A 20,785-nucleotide genomic window follows, 5' to 3' on the forward strand; every position below is an offset into this window, starting at 1 on the left:
AAACATTATCATAATACCAGTGAAGATTGATAAAGTTAGTCCGATCGATGCAAACATTATAAGCACAAGTGATTTTTTTTCACAATTTTACAATCTAAATTCAACTAGAAAACTATTCTAGTTGCATGAAAGTAATGATATACTTATTTCAGAAAATGGAATTTAAAAGATCCAGTAATAAAACGTAAAAAATACATTTAGCATTTAGTTAATCTTTTTAATCTTACTTCTATTTTACAAAACATAAGACTTGTTGTATTTCTTTAAAGCAGTCAAGCCAAACAGATAAATGTAGTACATATAAGTAAGTATCTACATTATCCCAAAAAAAACCAATGTGAGAGTATCAATTCCTTTCATTGAAAGCAAGTAAGTCCCTGTAGATACTTCATTTATATGTGCAAATATCTTAAATAGCTGCTCATTTAGTACTCTTTCTTAATCATTACAAAATATGTATCCACTCAATTAAAAAAAGTAAAATGCTATCACAAATATATAAACTGATTACGGGATAACAAAATTTGGCCTATCCTCTATCACCTCTAACATTGTTTTAAAAAAATTTTTGAAGATGGATTTAAATTTTTTAGATATCATTTTGCTCTAACTCCTTCCTTCCTTCTTTCCTTTCTATTTCTACTTATTGTTTTATCTCTTAAATTATTAATTCTTATTTTTTTATTACTTATATTAGCATTAAAATTTTTAGTATTTAATTCGCTAAATTAATAAGCTCATTCAGTATTACTTTTCATAAGCGAATATGTATTAATATTTAATTAGAAAAATAAACTATTAAATTACAAATTTATTTCTCAATTTATATTACCTTTAATTATTTTATTTTACATAGTTTTTTTTTAACAAATTGAAGTATTTATTAATTTTATTTTTGTTTTGTTTTCAAAAAAAAAATAAATTTGACTGGATAGTTATTGCAACCTTAAATTATTTAAATAGTGTGTAAACCTTTTTTATTAAATAATTATTGTCTTTTGAAAGTTCTACTTATTTCTTAGATTGATTAGCTCACGCTTTCAATTAATTTTTTTATTGTTCAATCTTGAAAAATCTTAAAAGTTTATTTTTTTTTAAATATTCTGTATTTATTTTTTTGGGTGGTGAATATTTTAATTATTAATATTTACAAATACTTTACTTAGGTAAAATATAAAGTCTATCAAGAATTATAAAAATAGTGATAAGCATAAAAAAATTAAAATAAAAACTGTTTTTTGAAATAAAAATATCTGTGTTGTTAAAAACAATTTAACTTAAATCAATGAAATAAAAAATTTGTTTTAAATTTTACTTCATTCAGATGTATTTTTTTGTGATTTAATAATTATGAAAAATTGTATTTTTTCAGTTAATGCAAAAGATTAGCAAATATTTTTTTTATATAATTATATTATTAATGAATAAATTGTATTCGCATAAAAAATAGATTCATTAATCAATATTCACGCCAATAAGTTAATGTTAACAAAAATAAAATCGCATAAGTAAATAAATACATTAAAATATTTACTATTTAAACTCATGAACTTATTTTTAGTCAATATATTATTGTTATTCTAGTTTAAAAAGATATTAAAGTATTTTTGAGACTTAGAATAAAATATTAACAGTAGTTATAAATGATAATTAAACCATTAAATATAAATCTAACAATTAACTTAAATAATTAATTATTTGTAAACTAAAAATTTGTGATTAAAAGTAAAATCAGATAAATTTGAAAATAATTACATTATAACTGAAAAAAAAAAAAAATTATGATATAAACTTACTTTCTTTAATATGAGTAAAGTTCTTAAGCAAAAATTATAAAATTTTAGCTTATTGAATGGCTAAACAAGTATGCATAAAATAATATCATAAAATCTTTTGAGTAGTAAAATTTTAAAAAACATTAAATTTTAATGAAATATTTAAAAATTAGTAAAGTAAGTTTTAAAAATTAGAATAAATGAAGGAATTCTAATAAGTGAAAAATCATATTTTATTTAAAAAAAACTAATTTGATTAGCTATCAAATTAAAGAAAACAAATATGAATATATTTATTTAATAGTTTTATTGTGTTTTTCATAATTTTATATTACTAGAATTAAAAATATGAAATAAATTAGCAATAATCATCATATTTTTTAAATAGATTTTAAAATGTAAATTGTTGCTTCCTCTTAGCACTTTTGGTATGGTAGCAGTGTGAGAGAAAAATTTATTGACTTTAGTTCATCGTTAAATTTATTTCTAACCTTTATAGAGAAGAGAAGCCATATTAAACCTAGTATAATGCCGACTGAGAAAAAATAAATAAAAATAAGATTTCTTATGTAGCTAGTTTAATTTGTTACAGCTTCGCTAATTAATAGACTAATCTTCATAGTATAATACAAAGGAATGTCATATCCATAAAATATTAGATTTATAAAAGATGGATTCGTTATAAAGTAATTATTTTGCTTTATTATATCATCTTTAGATAAAGAATTTGCTAAATTTTACATGTTTAGATCTAAGAATATATTTTAAAAGTACAATTGTGTGTAACTTGTTATTATTCCTGAAAGACCATTCTAAATTACTTTTCTGAAGGGGGAGTTTAAATCTTCACATGAAATCGATAGAGGTTACAATTGACATAGATCTTACTCGAATATCTCTAAGATCTAATTGCAGTATGATTAAGACTATGAACTAAAGGATGTGCCTGTTATAGTGGCAGAAAATTAATTTATTGACATCTGCACTAAATCAATTTAGTTATTAAAGTAACTTATAGTGGAGTTAGACAATATATTTGGATAAGAAGTGTTATTTAGCTGGTTTATTTTATTTGTTACTAGCAAATAACCTAAAGTTATTACGCTGCAAAGCGACTAAGTGTTTTAAATGGATTAATCAAATAAATGGTAAAGAGGTTCTATTTCTTTCGTTTTTAGATAATTTGTTGTCACAATTGTAATGAAAAAAATACTTCCTGAAACACAGAAGAATGAAATAATAAGAACTTATCTAACAATCGAAAGGCTGTGATTTTGGATTAAAGCTGACACATACTTTTAGCCTCCAAATTTGTTAAGAGCAGAATTGTTTGCATTTTAAGCTTATTTGTTAAACTTTAAAAAATTGGCAAAACCGTTCATGTTAAGTTTTTTTGAAAGTTTTGAAAAAATATTTTTTATTTAAAATTTAGATTTTCTACTCAGCTTTTCTGAGATTTAACCAAAGCTTTTGACAGATTTTGAATGTTTTTCGCTTTGCCTTTTAGATTATGTAGTTTAAATTTTCTAATTGTCATATTATTTTAGACTAGCTTTAGAAAGAATAGAAAAAAAAGAGTTTTATACCCAAGATTCCAGTTAACTGTCTAACAGTTCCAAGCTTTCACTTAACTTCTAGATCTCGAATGCAGCCTCATCAATATTAGTTCTGGCTAGTAAAAGCAGAACTTTAGATTTGTATTTGTTAATCTGTTTAAAGTAATGAATAAACAGAACAAACATAGTAAGAAATGTACCTGCAACAATAATAGCAAACATCAAATAGAGCTTGTTAAATATATCATATTGAGTTTTTATTTTTTTAACAAGTTTTTGAGTGTAATTTTATACTTAAATTTAGTTGTTATAATAATTTGAAGCAAGATAAAGTACAGATTCTTATTCTATTTCTCCAAAATTAAATGTGCTGTTTAAACATAGATCAATTACATTTATTTAATTGTAAAAGATAGTCTCAACATAATTAGCTTCAATCTAAAATGGAATTCTATTTAATATAAAAATAGTTTTTATTTTATTAATTTAATAATTTTGTGATTTACTTGTTTGGATAAAGAGTTATCTAAATTACATCCTAAAAATCTGAATATAGAATTGAAGAAAATGATTATATATCAGATGCATATGAGTCAGTGCAATTAGAACAACTATCATAAATATACTCGAAGCTATTTTATTTTAAATTTTAATTAATAGGTGAGTTTGGAACAAGGATGCCTTTTTCAAACTAATATAACAATACTGAATTCAGAGTTTAGTTGGCATATACATTATTTAAGTTCTAGTAAGTTGTTACATCTATGATACTTTATTTTACGCTTTATAAAGTGTCAAACATTATCATGCCATATATTAGAGAGTAAAAACTAAAGACAATCAATATAATATCTAATATAAATTTAATAAAATCTCTTAAATATAAATTCGTTTTATTTTATTGAAAATAGTCATTGAATTTTTATTTAAAGCAATAAAAACTGCTTTATTAATTATGTAATTATTCAAATTTTCATTTTTTCTTTCAAAATTTATTATTAATTGATACTGTTTGAAAATTAATTCAGATTTTTTAAAATAAATAAAATAATTTGAAATTTATGTTTTTTTTAAAATTGATTTAAATATTTAATTGGGTTTTTATTGAACACACTCAATTAATATTATCGTGTGTTAAATTTTTGTTTGCATAGTAAAGTAAGAAATTTAAATTTTTAATATATTTGAATCAATCAAGTATTACGAATTAATATTAATTAATTTTATATTTGTAAAAAATATTATGATATTATAAATGTTTTAAATATTTAGGGTATTAAAAATGAAATTAAGTAGTTTAACCTATAATTTAATATATTTTTAAATCTATTTATTAATTTTCTTATGAAAATAAATTGAATGATTATATATGTGAAAGAAAAAAAATATGATTAATTTAAATAAAAAAATGAATTGTTTATGTTTTACATAATAAGGAGTTTATAATCTTTGAAATTTTAATATCCTGCTTATTAATAATCTAAGACACAATGTTATGCACAGAGTGCTTAATCGACTGCATATCTTATGTTGATGATTATCCACAGTTGATCTCTTCTTCACCAATTTTTTTATTTGATTAAAAGAAATCTACAATATTTTTATTATTTGAAGCATTCATATCCTCTTTGTCTTTTTACATATTCATATGAGTTTCTAATTAATTTTAAAAATGATTCACGCTGCTTTGCCTATTACTGTTACTATAATATAATGATAACCTATTTTGATTATTTGAATTGCTATTTTAATTATTCTCATTAAAAATAAAGTTTTGAGTCTATTCTTGTGAGTTTGGAGATAATATTTGCAGTAAAGCATTACTTTAATTTGAATAAATTATGTTTTGGGCATTTGGCTGATTTTGCGAGCTAAAAATATCAATATTAGAGTTGTCTTGTATTTTTATAGTTGGTGGTGATATTATTTAGGACTAGGCATTTTCTTAAAATAAATTTTTATCTAAGATTTTTATTTAATTAATAATGTTATTAGTTTTGTTATCATTGTTACTGGTTCTGTTGATACAATCATCACTGATTTCATCTTAATTCTCGTTGATTTAGTCTTATTAACTTGTATCTAAGTTCAAATCTTTTAACCCATAAGAAGTTGAATTAAAAAAATAATTTAACTCTGGCGAATTATTTTATGTTGATAAAGAGTTCTAACGAAGTATTTTTATGAGTGGGGATGATAAATTATCCCTAAAAGATTCATCTTCTTAAAAAATTTTATTCATTTTTTCATTAAGTTTTGCTGATATATTTTTCATAATTTGAGTTGTTTTCTAAGTTATTACATTCAAAGGAGCTTAAACAATATTTTCTTAATTGATGTCTATAAAATAAAAGTTTTCAAATAGATGTACATTATTTTAAAGGATAGATAGTCTTTTTTTGCTAACACTGAATGTAATTTAACTTTGAATTAATTATTGATCCTATTCCCAATTCTTTTTTAATCAAAAATTAATATTATAAGTTTATTTATTATTCCTACTTCAAATTATTTACTTCTTTACTCTAAGAAATGAAAGTATTTAACTAGTTCAGCAATTCCAATTAGCTTGAAAAACTATTACTGAATTAGCTAATTTAGGATAGATTGCTTATTTGTCTTTCTGCTATTTTTTATATCTCAAATATTTGGCTTGGAACATAAATAATACCTGTCTAGTTTGAAATTATCTAATTCAAATCTAGCTACTAATCTTAATTGATTTTATTCTTGTCTTCCCCATTAATAGTGGTAGTGGTAGTAGCATTGTTATTATTATTATCCCCTTTACAAATTTAGGCGATTTCACTCGTAATTTATTTGATAAGCTAAGGAAAAAATAAGAAAAAATTTATTCCCATAAGCTATTTAAGCTCAAAAAGCTCTATAATTTCTTAAGAATGTTTACTTGCTTTAACCTAATTTAAAATATTTTAAATGAAATTTAAAATCTTTGTGTGAATATATATGAAGGTTAGTTACTTAATTTAGAGCATAACAAAATATAGACTTAAATAATGCTTCTGTTATTCCTACAATTTAACCTATACTGTTGATAATTACAAGTTTCTATTAGTCATCTTCCAATTTCTAAAGACTTCCATTAATAATAAAGTCATTAAAACTTGGATGAGGAGCCTATAGGTAAATGCGAGCCTATTGAATAAAACCATTTTATGTTCTAATTGCTAGTGTGCTGAATGAATCAACTAAATTTGATGTCCCTTTATCTAAAAAATTATCAATAAACCGATTGTGAACTGCAGATATCTATTCTGGCATTAGTTCTTGAATGTATTTAATGCTTGAAAAGTCTTGAAATTAATAGCTAAAAAAACTAGCCATCTTAGGTGTTAGCTAATTAATAATTCTACCTCTATCTTATACTATACTGATAGTTAAGTAGCAGACAGTATTTTTAATAATATCTGAATTAACGTTTATTATACTGATTAAATGTGATATTCCTCCATATCTATTCAACATTTCTTGTAATTACTATTCCATTTTAAAGCATTTTCGTTATTCATTTGTAACTAAGCTAAAAAAAATTGAGTAAATCTATTTTTAACAAAATTAATTAAAATTTGTTTAATATTTTATCAAATAAATTTTGCTGTTTAATTTTGATAATTGATAAAATAAATTTTGTTGAATATTTTTAAGAAATTACTTTGAGAAATAAAAAGTTATCTTCCAATAAAGCTTAATTCTATGGAAGGGTATAGAATGTAACTATTTATTGCTTTAGTTATTCTCCTTTGAGAGCTAATTGAATTACCTAACTGGAGAAATCATCTAATTTTTTATAACCTTTTAATGTAGTTTTCCAAAAATTAATCTTTTCAGTGAGATAATTTTTTATTAAAGGTATAAATTCGTCTTTTTATTGGAAAGTCTATATGATTAGGTTGAGCTATAGCTATTAGTTATCCTGTTTGTCTTAAGTAACTAGTTTTTTGTTTTTTAGTTCCATTAAAACTCCTATTTTTATTTCAATATTATTTGATACTAGCTTGAAAAATAAACTTTAAATTTTTAGATTTTTCTTAGACGACTTTAGCTGGTAATACGCTTTGACAGGATTTTGGAAAAAATTAGCTATAAAAGTGATAAATTTTAGCTGCAAATGCTCTAAATGCTTTAAATTATATAAGCTATAAGAGTAAGACAGATAAATTTCAAACTGCTTATAAATGAATTAGATGATAAAATGCATATCTATTTCATTATTTGAAGTGATAAATGATTATTATTTACAAAGACATTCATTTTCTGAGCAAAACTTTTTATGATAAAGTAAGGCTTCTATTAGCTAGTATTTTGCTTAATCATCTTTAGCTGAAACTATACTAAGTGAATGCAGTTTTTCTAAATATAGATCAAGTAGCAAAGGGTTACTATTTATTTTAATATCATAATATATTTTACCTTTATAAAGATATTGATAAGAAATAAAATTCTTATTCAAATATACAAAATATTTCATAAAAAAATTAAATATTTTATTAATTGTAAAGGGGTTTTGTTTAAAATTTAACAGAATCTTTACTTTTTAATGTCACTTGGTGTGTATTTCAAAATTTGATAAAAACGTCTTATATTAAATGAGATCAAAGTGTATGCAAGTATAGATGTCACCAAAAACCCTAAATAAAATATCTGCCTATCATCTATCAAATTTTCAGTATTCGTCCATATTGCTATTACTAAGCTAAAAGATATTGAATAGGCGCATAATATTGCATATGTATTTGTGATAAATTCATTTCTAAATGGAATTTAACAAAGTAGTTCTAATAAATTTAAAGCTTAGTAAATCCCATTTAAAATGTTTTAAATTTTAAACATATTATCGTAATAGTAGTAATTGAATATAATGGCTACTACAATTCCAGTCTTAAATATAGAAACTAGTGAGTATTTCTTGTGAAGTAAATTTTCTTCAGAAAATGTATAGCATCTAAAGAAATAGATTATAATAATATTCAAAAATATTGCCTGAAGAATGCTTACTAGTCCTAAAACTTGGAGCTAAACTATATTGCTGCAGTTTGGATTATTTCTGTTACTATAAAGAAACGAAGACTACGTACACGTGATAATTCCTAAGCTTATTTCAATAGTAGGAATGAAAAAAAGGTATCTATAAAATGTCAAATAAGTTTATAGTAAGTAATTTAAACTTTCTAATTTCTACTTTTAATATAAATACCATTTTGGATAGAATTACTTTAAAAATGTTATTAAAATAATGTAAGTGAAAAATAAATAGATGCCAATTTAAAAAAGTCCAAAGACAACAAGCGTTAAAGTATCATCAGATTTGTAATACAAAAGATAAGTGATTGTAGATGCTTCATTTATCCTTAAAACCGTTTATAATTTATCATCATAAACAGGTTTAGGTTATTTCGTGCAAATAAAATATCCAGATGACTGTAAATGATGGATAATTAAAATGGTTGCAAAAGCTCTCTTACTTAAGTTCATCTTGATTGTTGAATCAACTAACTCTGTAATTGTTTCAAAGAAAATCTCCATCAAACGAATTTTCATTTTATGTTTGTTAGTTTCTACTTCTTACTATTTACTATTTGGATTTGATCAATTATTAATACTTTGCTTTAATTAACTCTACTGATGTTTGTTTGTTTATAAATAAACAAATAACAAAGTATATAATATATTAGTTAAAGCTTTAAAAACAGATCGAAATACAAAAAATTAATTTTTCATTATTTTTCAATATTAATTTATTACATTTAAAGGTATTCATTTCTGAAAGCGTTTTTTTGCAGTTTAAATTGAGAAATTTTATTTAAAAAGTTCTTTTTATATATTAGATACAATAATAAATAAATTGATTTCATTTCATTTAAATAATTGAATAATTAAAATACAAAAACAAACACACGATAATTTAAAACAAATAAAGCTATAAATCAAAACATTATTTGTTTAAAAAATTAAAAAAAGAACATCTATCAAATAATATTTAAAATATATCTCTAAAACTTTCTCTCAAAGGCTCTAATTCTATAAGATATTATATACCCTATTATTCACTAAAAATACCCTCTAAATAAAAATTTATTTTAATTTTATACTTGAAATATATTTAATTTAACATTAATTATAAAAGTTGGAGTGAATCAAATATTAATGAAATACGATTTATGTATTTTTATTTATTTATTTAGGTTTTCTTCTTTTCAAAAATACAACAAAGTTATTTTAAAATATTTTAAATTAAATATTTTTCTAAGATATTTTAATTATTAGAAATTTTTCTTAGAAAATTCTTGATAATAAAATAAAAAAAATATCATTTTATGAAATTCTAATGCAAAGAATGTTTGTTTTTATTTTGTTTGATAAAATTTTTACTTTATAAAAAATATCAGACAGAATTTTACAAATCAAAAAACATAAAATTATTTTTTATCAATAAAATTATTTGAAATATTTTTTAAATGAAGTTTGTTTTGGCCTTTGTTTGACTTCAATTTACAGGCTTGTAAGTTTCATAATCAATATAACCTTTTTCTCCACCTTTGTAAAAAGTTTCAACGTCATAATTGTAGTTTATTGGCCAATTATTTTAGTATCTGATAGGAAGGTCAGGGTTTGAAATAGAAAGTTTACCGAATGAAACAGCCTAAACAGTTTTATTAATTGTGAGTTTTTCTGCTTCTTCAATGGTAATACTATCGTTACCTACTATATTACCAGAGTAGTATTTTCTTAGAGTATTAAAAAGATCAGGTATTTGCTAATCAAGAGTAACATTTAAACCTTTAGGTATAAAATTGGCTATTCTTTAAGCATGTCTTCTTATTTCAACAAATGCTAACTTTCTTTTCTCAAATTCTTTGAGGAGATATTAATATAACTCAAGTGGGTTACTATCATACATGTCTTAGAAATTACCTGTTGGTGAAATTCTAATAGCAGTTCTTTCAGGACCAAAGACAGAAATTAAAGCATCCAGAACCTCTAAAGCAAATCTACTACGATTTTCAATTGATCCACCATACTCGTCTGTCCTATCATTGACACCATTTCTTAAGAATTAGTCTACTAAGTAACCATTAGCACCATGTAATTAAATTCCATCAAAGCCAGCCTCTTTAGCATTTATAGCTCCCTATCTAAACTACTCTACAATTTCTTTTATTTCAGGAACTGTAAGTCTATGGGGAGTATCACTACCAGGGTCAGAAAGGGGAACATCAGTAGAAGAAACTATTTTTTTTCCTCCTGTATTTTAAAGTTTTGCAGCCCTACCACAGTGCCAAATTTAAAGCATGATTAATCCTCCTTTACTATGGACATTTTCTACAACTTTCTTCCATCCCTGTACTTATTCTTTAGAATAAATACCGCATGAACCAGGGAAGCCATTAGATTATATATCAATTTAGCTGCATTCTGTAATTATTAAGCCATAAGAGGTACGTTAACCGTAATACTCAGCCACTAAGTCATTAGCAACGCCATCCTTTGGATCAGCTCTTATTCTTGTTAGGGGTGCAACAATGAATCTATTTTTTAGGGTTAAAGCACCTAATGTTATTGGTGTATTCATTTTTAGTTTTGGTAAGAATTACTAAAATTTTATTGATTATTATTATTCTTCTTTTTTTAATTTATTTTTAATAAGTTATTGATTGTTTGGATTTGAACATTTAAACAAAGGCTAAGCAATAAATTCTTACAGAATTTTATGTAAATAACAAATAAAGCATTCAAAAGAAAAAATCTGGAAAAAATTGGTATTGATCTTAATCTTATTTCTTTTTTTAAGAATAGTTAATTTTTTAACCAAAAGCTTAAAAATTAATAGATTGCTAAAAAATTAATAGATTTTTTTAGGGTTATTTGATATTCTTCCTGAATATTTTATCATTTCTGGAATAAAAAAAGAAAAAATTCTTTTTATCAAATAAAAATAATTCTTACCTAAAAAACAAAATCATTTAATAAGATAATAAAGTTAAAAAAAGTATTTGAAATAATTTTAAATGTAATTATTTATACTGTATTTTATTTAAATAAGCAAATTTAATATTTTGTAACTTATTGATGATTTAAATTAAACTATTAAAATTTTAATATTCAATTCCTTTTACTTGATAAAAAGGATATAAATTATATATTATATATTTGCTATTTTCATATATAATTAAATTTTCAAAAAAGTATACTTCCATAAATTTTCTCTTTTCTTTCTGGTACTTTTATTTAAGTATTAATTTAGATTGTAAATATATAAATAAGCTATTTTTGAAATTATAATCACTTTGCAGATATTTTATGATTAAAGGTGGAACAAAAAAGAAAAAAAATTAAATCATACAAAGATAAGAAGATAAAGCTATAAAAAACATTTTAAATAGTTTTAAAAGGTATTTATTTATTTAAGCAAGCATATTTGCAATTTTTTAAATTGTTGATTTAAACTAATCAATTAGATTATCATTTTCGATTCATATATATATAAATGCAGTTCGATTAGCCAGCCATATTTGTAAATATTTTTTAAATTTTCTTTAATCTTTCCATAAGAACTTCCACAAATTTTCTTTTTTTTTTCTAGCACTTTTATTTAAAATTTGTATTAATTTGGATTATACATTTGCAAAGAAATTATTTTTAGAATATTTAATATTTTTTCTGATATTCTATTATTTCTAGTTGAAAAAAATTATTCTATGAAAATACTTAATAAAAAATTCTTTCAAATATTTTAATTTATTCTGCATAGCAAACAAATAAATACAGTTTTTGTATTTACTATTATCAAGTAAAATTTGCTCTTCAAACTTAATTATTTACATGCAAATAATTAATATTATTACTTTCTTATTTATATTTTAACCTATTCAAGTTTAGCGTTTAGATTTTTATTTATTTATTTATTTAAGCATTTTTAAAAATCTTCAAAAAGAATTTCCTCAAAATTTCTAAAAAATTAATTAAATTTGTGGGCTTCTTGATTTTAAATTTAAAAATCAAATTTACTCTAAATTTTATTATAAATATTATGTAATTAAAATAATTAAAGAAAAATATTTTATTTAAATTTTTTTTAACTCGTAAACTTGTTCATAAAAAAGCTTTTTGCTTTTCAAAAATAATTTAATTTCTTCTAAAAATAAAAGTAAAAATTATTATTTACAATAAAGCCAAATTAAAATAAATTTAACCTAATAAAAGATTTTATTTTTGAAATTTTAATGATAAAGAAACAAATACATAAATAAAATTTTAATGAAAATATAAATATCATTCTTCATTTATATTTCCTTAATTATTTAAGCATATTTATTGTGTTTTCATCAAGAAGTTTATCATAAGGAATTAATGTTAATGTAAAATTAATGTCAACTATATCGTTTTGAGTATTTTTGGTATACACTACTATAACTAAGAAGGTTATAAGAGTTAAAAATGGGAGTAAAATTAAAAAGTATATCTTGAAAGCGGTCAAATATATGCTACTTCTATCTTGAAATGCATAATTAAAAAGATTAATTACAGTAGAAATAGAGTTAATAGGGGCTAAAAATCCTTTTGTGATAAGCTCAATATGAATACTTGAGTTTAATATTGAGAGCATTTATTATTAAGAAATTTAACTATTCGTAAATTTATTTGCCACGATATATTCTTCAAGAGAAATCCCATAATGTATATATTAATTAATAACTCCAATAACTCCATTTTATAAAATATTTTTAGTCTCAGGATCTTTGCATATTGATTATAACTAGTATGAGAAATATAAATTATTTTGAAAATGAATCTAAGAATTTTGTTATTCACAAACATCGTTTTACAAAACATCAAATATAAGATCCTTGTAAGATTTGTCCATTTAAGTTTAATCAGAAAGTAGCTGCATAAAATTAGATTCAAATTTCTACAGAACTTAAATTTAACTCTGATAATATAAATAATTTTCAGTAATGTTTTGTTTAGGAAAATTTTTAATATTTTCCTCTAAATATAATTAAGTCAGCAAGAGTTAGCTGACTAAAATAATAGAGTCAGCAGCTCTTATTGTATTTAAAACTGTGTAGTAAATATCACAAGCTTATTTAAAATTTTCATTCTCCTTATTAGCAATAAACAAAGCAAAACCTACAAAAATTATACCTGTTGTAAATATGCACCCTCCTATAATAATTTGCTTATAATTAAATATTTTTCGACTAACAAAGCTTGAAGATAAAACTCTTTACTTTTGATTATTTTAAGATACATTTTTTTCTTTTAATTATGATGTTTAAGATTTAGAATTCTTTTCTTCAGTATTTATTTTAACTTTATTATTAAATTTGCTTTCGTTTTTCTTTTGTCCTTTTTTTTTTAGATCAGACTCTTGTTAATTGAAATTTTTAGAAGAAGAAACTGTTAAATAGGCACCATGACTTTGATGATTTGAAATTTGATTAATGAAATCAATTTTTATCCAATCTTCTTTTGTACTTTAAATATGCTTTAAGCAGCTTTCAAATTTTAATACTTCATTTTCTATTTCGCTTGTATTAATTCTCGAAATAAGTAAAATGACTTTCTATTTGTAAAAATTTATTCTTTAAATAATTAAGATTATTATCATAAAGCAAAAACTACTTAATCCTATACTACAATAAAATAATATTTCTAAGCTAGATGTTTGGTCTTAGCTCTCTTATTTTAATTTATCCATAATATTATTGATTATATCAAAAGCTTCTTAATTCATATAAATATGATTATTTATCATAAAAAAGAAACCATCTAAATCAAATATGAGCTTTGGTGGTACTGAATTACTTGCTTAACATGCCAAAAGCGCGTTATTTTGTTAAAGAAGAAAGCCTTCAGTGAATTTAACTTACACATCAAACCTTTATCTATTATAAATTAAATATAAAATTGTAATTTTAATTAATATAAATTTAATGTCTAAAAATAAATAAAAACATTTTAAAAAAATTAAGTTACAAATTTGAAAAAACCTGTAAATCTAAGTTTAATAGTGGAAATTATTAGGCATGATCATATATAACTTAAAATATATAGCTAATAAATCCATTGTAAAATTGAGCATTGTATACACAAGAATAGCTTTCAATAGGAGCTAGCTTTTCAATTAATTGTAAATTTAAGATTGGAGTTGGCAAGCTCATAAGATATAAATTATAAGCGTTGTTTGTTTAGTTGGCATAGATTTACTAAGATATTGAAGTTGAGTAGCTGTTTACTAAACTTTTTTTTACATGGCTCAAAAAAGCTTAGACAATCTAGTAGAAAAAATAACTAAATAAAATTAAGACTGCCAAGAAAAAAACTATTTTATTAACAAAATTAAATTAAAACTATTTTTTTTAATTATTTTATTAAGATAAAAATAAATAATTTATTTGTTAATTTATTTTCTCTCTTTTTTTTAAATAAATTAATTTTCATCATAGACTTAAAAATTTACTAAAAAGGGCAAGCATCAAGAGTTGGTTTGTTAATGAAGAATTTTTTTGAATGATTTCCTGTATTATTTATTAGCTAAAATTATTTATCTTGCTTCCTCTTGATGTCATTGTTTGAGAAGCTCCTATTTCTTCCTTTTATATATTCTGCTTTTAAATTTAATACTTAGGTGCATTTTGTGCTCTATAATCAATTGAAGAAGAACTTTTGTTTTGATCGTTAAGGTTTTTGGAATTTTATTTTATTACTATTTTTTATGCATTTTCAATTAATTTACTCCATTAACTTCCTTCGTCTTACTCTTAAACATCATCTTTGAAGATATTTAATTAGGAGTTGCTTTTTAAAATATTTAATTTTTCTTTAACTCTATTAAGTCTTTGCTAAGAGTAACTGAGGATATGAGTTTAGCTTTAATTTTAATTGCTACTATTTTCTTTAAAAGGCATTAAATTTTCTTAACTTTATATTTGCCTTGGGCTTATTATTGTATAGGTGTTTTACTAATTATCTTCTTAACTAAACAATCCATTGTCCTTAAGAGAATTTATTCTATTTGAATTAATACTATTTAAGTATAAATCATTATCATTTTATTCTTTTTCTTAATTAGGATTGACATCTATTTCTTATTTTTTTGAGAAAAAAATAATTGATTAAGTATAAAAATTTAAATAGAAAAAATTTTAATTAAGCTTTTTACTCTTTTAATCATTGAAAAAAAATAGGTTTGACTCATCTTTAATTTTATTAATTTGATTTTCATTTGGATTTCTAGCTGTTTCATCAGCACTTAAATTATATGATAAGTCTTTCTAACTAATCTATTGATTATAATTTTGTACATTAATATGATTTAAGCTAGGTGCGTTATTTAACGTTTTTTTCTTATTAATGACTTATGATTTAGATGATTTTTGACCTAAATTAGCTTGATAATTTATTTAATCTACTTAATTATTTTTTAAGCTCTAATGAGATTAAAAGAAGTTACTTTAATCTATTTTTAAACCAAAATCAGAAACTCTATTCTAAGATTTTTAACTCTCTACTTTTTTAAATTTAAGCTATCTTTGAGGAGGAGAACTTTATGAATTAAAATTATCAATATCTTAAGAGCTTTCAAAATATTACTAATTCATATCATTAAAAGATGGAATACTCGTTTACTCAGTATAAGAAAGCTTTTCCTTTGCTTAAGTTGAAGGTAATTATTACCCATCTACTGTCTAGCTGTGTGTTTTTTGTGAATCAAAATCAAAAATAGTCTTTTATTTCTCTGTCCTAGTATTTTGCTTCAACTATTTTGAAGTCAAATCAGTTTTTTCAACTACCTCCATAACATAAATTATCTTTTTCTAAATATTTTATTAATTTTAATCCTAGTAAGTATAAATCTTTTATTATATATTTAGTAGCATAGAAAATTAGCAAAAAATATGCTCCTCATCATAATCCTATTAAATAATAATAAATTTTTTAATTATTTGAAAAATAATCTCATTTAATTAAAAAATAATTTATAATTAATTTCTATAAAATTGGCTTTTTTAATAAAGTTAATTATTTAAACTGAAATGATATTTATTTGTATAATAAATCTAATTTAAAAAGAAATTAGGGTTTTTTATATATCGATAATAGTTTTTTCTGCTTTAATTCATAAAAAATTTTTTGTGTTTTCAAATTCTAAGTTTTAAGAACATGAAAATTAGATCCAGCTTTTTTTATGAAAGAGAAATATTTATTTATTAAAACTAAATCATTTTTATACATATTAAATTTAATTTATAAATTTAGTGAAAAAATATATTATTTGAATTGAATTTAGCTTTTTTGGTTTGGAGGAGAGTAGTAATATTAATTAAAAATATAAATTGCTGCCATAATAAATTACCTTTAAATGCTATGTAAGAAATTATTCGACTTATTCTTGATTTTTTTATATTTGCTGATCATTATTTATGTTTTTTTTATCAGATAAACCATTCATTTAATTTTTATATAAATTATTTAAATGAAAAATTCTTATTGGTAAAAATAAATCACTATTTTAGTTTATGCAAATTTGAGAATGCTGATCTACTAAAGAAGCCTCTAGGTTTATATTTAATTTTTTTTAAGGGCTCTTAAATTTATTGTACATATTTACAACACTTTATTAATTCTACTAATGCTTCTTGACTATTTTACTGATTTAAGGCATAAGTAAATAAATGTTGAACTTATATAAGAATGATTGCAGCTCAATTATATAATCTCCCTATTTGAAATATAAAAAATTATTAATTGAGATATTCATTTCTAATTAAATATATAAATACTGGAATTGGATGAGGACCATCAATGTGAAACAATTATTTAATTTGTTTATCGTATTTTTCTCTTTTTTAAAAAATTAAGTTGAACATATTTTAAGTAATTCCTTAAATATATCCTTATTCATCAAACACAATATACTCTCTTTATTATACTGTTTTAAGAAGTATTGCTTGTAAGCAAAAATCTTCAGCTTGGTTTTAATGATTCTGCAAATATAAATTTATAGGCTCAATAAAGGAATCTTTGTTTTTGATAAATGTAGAAATTTTATCTGAAATAATTGGGGAAAATCCTCTTTATATCATATTATTAATACAGTTATCATGAATCTAGCTGATAAACTGAGGCATCAATTCGTTAATTTTATCAATTTATTAGAATTCCTTTTGAAGATACCCAAAAAAATTAGCTAACTTCTCTGTTTTTTAGCTGATTATTTTACCTAGATCTTATGATAGACTTATTTTGATTGTCTAAACATTTCCCTTAACTATATTATAGCTATTGATAATAATCTAAGACTTCTAAAGATCCCTATTATACAATGCACTGTAAAGTTATGAAAACTTAAAGGCCTACAAATAATCTGAAGTAACTGTGCATTTATATATTTCTATTATCTAAAAAAAATAAAAATCATATTCTGTTTAATTTCTGAAGAATTTACCTTAGCCAATGTAATATTTGAAGATGTAGTCACTTTATTTGTAATGGTCTGCAAGTTTTTTTAGTAGATTTTTTAGATTTTTTTTGATTTCTTAGACAAGTCTGTAGCTAATTTGTAAAAGCTTAAAATATCTTAGCTTTCAGAAACCAATAATTTTCTCCAAAACTATATTTTATGCTCAATATATTAAGCCAATTCAGGGATGATTTCACTAATTATTTCATCTGTTTGGAATATTTAACTAGTATCTAGCTCTTCCTTGATTGTTTCAAGATAATTATCCACAATTTTAGTTTTAATGTAAACTTTTTAATTCATACTCATTATCTTTTCTATCTTGCTTGATAAAACATTTTTTATTAAATCAAAATAAAAGCTAGTATCTTATTTTTTTGAAATATATTATTTTAACTCATAATAAGCTTTAGTTGGTCTATTCCTTGTTCTTGTTAAGTATGTGATGTACTTCAAATAAAGCTGCTCAACTAGTTTAAAATCTACATTTTTTAAGTTTGATTTAAGAGTTCTGTAAAAGATTTATTCAATCAGAATGTAAACATCTTCGTGACTTAAATTATCTTTCTTATCCTTAAAATTGCTGATTTTACATATGCATTAAAGGTGAGTGCAATGTTATTGATGTAGATTAAGCATTTCAAATATTTTAAATTTGCTACATTCATCTTTTGTCTGTTGGTCTGATAACTTATACATCATTTCTAGATAATCATTAAGATAATACAACTTCTGATTTCTATTAATTATAATTAAATAAAATAAATTTTAAGTAAATTAAAACTTATGTTGTTTTCCTTCTTTAAATTAAACTAAAAATATTTTCATTTAATTGTTAACAATTAAAATAAACTTCAAATTTGCTTATGTATGAGATAATAATTACATTGATTTTTAGCTGAGATCTATGAAAATGAGATTGAAGTACTAATTGGCTTGTACAGACCGTAAAATAAAGAAAAAGAGACTAGAAAATATCAATATAAAAAATAAAACTGAATAAGGTCTTAGAAGGTTAGAATAGGTCCATATAGTTAGAATCAGCATGCTCATTCCATAATAGGAGGTAAAAAATGTGTAAATAATATTTATTAGTTCATGAGAATAGGGACATATGTAAATCAAATCAAAAGCCTAAATGACTCCTATGATTTAGCTTACTATATAAAGAGTTGTGCTAGATTCATAGACATAGTAAAAGAATATGAAGATGAAAAAACAGATCTACTGAATTATTTACAAATAAGAAAATACTCTTTTTAATAATACTTTTTCATCAAATTAATAATTCCTATAGAAATATACTACTACTAAACCGGTAAATACAGTTTATATACTTCCTATAATTGATAAAATTATTAAGTAAGGAGGCTTGCTTGAGCAGTTTTATTACTTAGCATAATCAGTCAAAAAGCTCTGTTAGTTGCAAGAGAGCATTTGGATGTTAATTTCCAGAAATGGAATCAAGAAGACAAATTGATAGAATGTGAAAAATACATTTAGAATCTAATTAATATTAATAAATAGGTTTTATTTCTACTTGAGCCACTCTTCATGATAAATTCTTAAAAATGTTAGCACTCCAACATAAATATAGTAGAAATATATTATAAATTAAATTATTCCAAATCCAACTAAAGTCAAGGCATCGTTACCCTTTAATTTGAGTAGATAAACTCCTGTTGATATTTCATTAATTAAAGCTAAAACATAATACTAATCATTATTAATTGGTTTAGGCTAATCCCTGGTGAAAATGTATCCACATAACTAGAAAAAATAAATGCATACTAACATAATGTAAAGAGGTAGAGGTATATTAAAATTAGGCTGATCTTCAATAATTTAAACAACCGTCTGAAAATAGCTTTTGAAAATCCTTTTTATAAAATTGGCCATATTAACTAATTAATATATTAATTAAGATGTTTAGTAAGTTAATAGTATTTATTATTTCCTTTATTTTCTTATGGTAAAAACTTTCCTTATGAATTTTTAATATTAATTACAAATATAAATCAAATTTCACAATTTAAGTTAATTTTCGTTTTATTTAAATAAACAAATAAAAAAATAAGCGTGAGTTCAAAGTAATTTATTAAATGTATTTTTAAAAATAACAAAAAAATATTTCGTTACAATATCTTACTTATCTTTTTGATAAATTTATCAATAAACATTAATTTTTTTAGTTATTATTTGTATTTAAGTTATTTTTAAATAAAATGAAATTTTATTAAAAATATGTTCTAAAAATTACATTTTTTAATCAAAAATTATAAAAAGACACTCTAAATTATTACTTAGCTATGTTCAATAAACTTTGTTTAAAAATTATTTTTGTTGTTTATCCTCATAATTTTTATGCTAAGAAAAAAAAATGTAATTTATGAATATATTTCATACTCATAATACATTTTTCATTAAAAATTTGATAATATTTTTACAATTCACACTTTCTTATTATCATAACTGATGAGGGATAAAGGTGTTTAAAAAATTGATTAATTTAATATCTTATCAAGAAATGAAAACTTTGGTAAAGAAATTAAAAATAGAATCTAAATATTTTTTTTGATATCTAATTCTTTTAATATAAAGGCTATAAAATAAATAATATGTCATTAAACAAAAATTTTTAATTATGAAATTGATAAAATAAATTAAAGTATGTATTAATTTAGACCAAAATTAAAAAATTAGAAAATTTCCAGAAAAATTAATTCATGTATGCTTACTCACTCTATGGATCGATTGATAAATAAATACTTTAATTCTCATAATTGCTTCTTTTTTTTTGATAAAGCTCGCACTTAGGTAAATACAATTTATTTTATATGTTTTCAATCACTATTATAATTAATTACTCTTTGAATATTAGAGAATTTGTTTTTATTTAATGCAATTATAATTTAAACAATATAAAAAAAAATTAACTTTTCATTAGATGCAAGATTTTCACTTTATTC

The 20,785-nt window shown here is 22.0% G+C and overlaps 6 protein-coding genes across 6 annotated transcripts; 2 read left to right on the forward strand and 4 right to left on the reverse strand. All coding sequences in view use genetic code 6, as the record gives it.

The window, feature by feature from the left end:
- Positions 1 to 2,146: 2,146 nt before the first annotated feature.
- On the reverse strand, positions 2,147 to 7,307 carry TTHERM_00069550 (transmembrane protein, putative; the record flags this gene model as incomplete). The annotated part of the gene is made up of 6 exons (XM_001007793.2): positions 2,147 to 3,782; positions 3,838 to 4,183; positions 4,760 to 5,786; positions 5,848 to 6,249; positions 6,314 to 6,892; positions 7,005 to 7,307. The coding sequence occupies 6 exons, from the start codon at positions 7,305 to 7,307 to the stop codon at positions 2,147 to 2,149; spliced, it is 4,293 nt and encodes a 1,430-aa protein (XP_001007793.2).
- A 903-nt stretch (positions 7,308 to 8,210) lies between these two features.
- TTHERM_000069539 (hypothetical protein) lies at positions 8,211 to 8,433 on the forward strand (the record flags this gene model as incomplete). Its single annotated transcript, XM_012795555.1, has 2 exons — positions 8,211 to 8,251; positions 8,307 to 8,433. 2 exons carry the CDS (start codon positions 8,211 to 8,213, stop codon positions 8,431 to 8,433), a joined length of 168 nt encoding a protein of 55 aa, XP_012651009.1.
- A 1,403-nt stretch (positions 8,434 to 9,836) lies between these two features.
- Positions 9,837 to 10,922, reverse strand: TTHERM_00069540 (FAD/FMN-binding family oxidoreductase; the record flags this gene model as incomplete). The annotated part of the gene is made up of 1 exon (XM_001007792.1): positions 9,837 to 10,922. The coding sequence occupies one exon, from the start codon at positions 10,920 to 10,922 to the stop codon at positions 9,837 to 9,839; it is 1,086 nt and encodes a 361-aa protein (XP_001007792.1).
- Positions 10,923 to 12,629: 1,707 nt separating this feature from the next.
- Positions 12,630 to 13,214, reverse strand: TTHERM_000069529 (transmembrane protein, putative; the record flags this gene model as incomplete). The annotated part of the gene is made up of 1 exon (XM_012795554.1): positions 12,630 to 13,214. One exon carries the CDS (start codon positions 13,212 to 13,214, stop codon positions 12,630 to 12,632), a length of 585 nt encoding a protein of 194 aa, XP_012651008.1.
- An 890-nt stretch (positions 13,215 to 14,104) lies between these two features.
- Positions 14,105 to 18,515, reverse strand: TTHERM_00069530 (hypothetical protein; the record flags this gene model as incomplete). Its single annotated transcript, XM_001007791.2, has 6 exons — positions 14,105 to 14,238; positions 14,814 to 15,440; positions 15,516 to 16,269; positions 16,710 to 17,075; positions 17,137 to 17,754; positions 17,802 to 18,515. 6 exons carry the CDS (start codon positions 18,513 to 18,515, stop codon positions 14,105 to 14,107), a joined length of 3,213 nt encoding a protein of 1,070 aa, XP_001007791.2.
- A 214-nt stretch (positions 18,516 to 18,729) lies between these two features.
- On the forward strand, positions 18,730 to 19,296 carry TTHERM_00069520 (hypothetical protein; the record flags this gene model as incomplete). The annotated part of the gene is made up of 3 exons (XM_001007790.2): positions 18,730 to 18,882; positions 18,987 to 19,134; positions 19,184 to 19,296. The coding sequence occupies 3 exons, from the start codon at positions 18,730 to 18,732 to the stop codon at positions 19,294 to 19,296; spliced, it is 414 nt and encodes a 137-aa protein (XP_001007790.2).
- Positions 19,297 to 20,785: the final 1,489 nt, after the last annotated feature.

This window comes from Tetrahymena thermophila (genome assembly GCF_000189635.1).
Source record: "Tetrahymena thermophila SB210 genomic scaffold scf_8254811, whole genome shotgun sequence".
NCBI classification, from domain to species: domain Eukaryota; phylum Ciliophora; class Oligohymenophorea; order Hymenostomatida; family Tetrahymenidae; genus Tetrahymena; species Tetrahymena thermophila.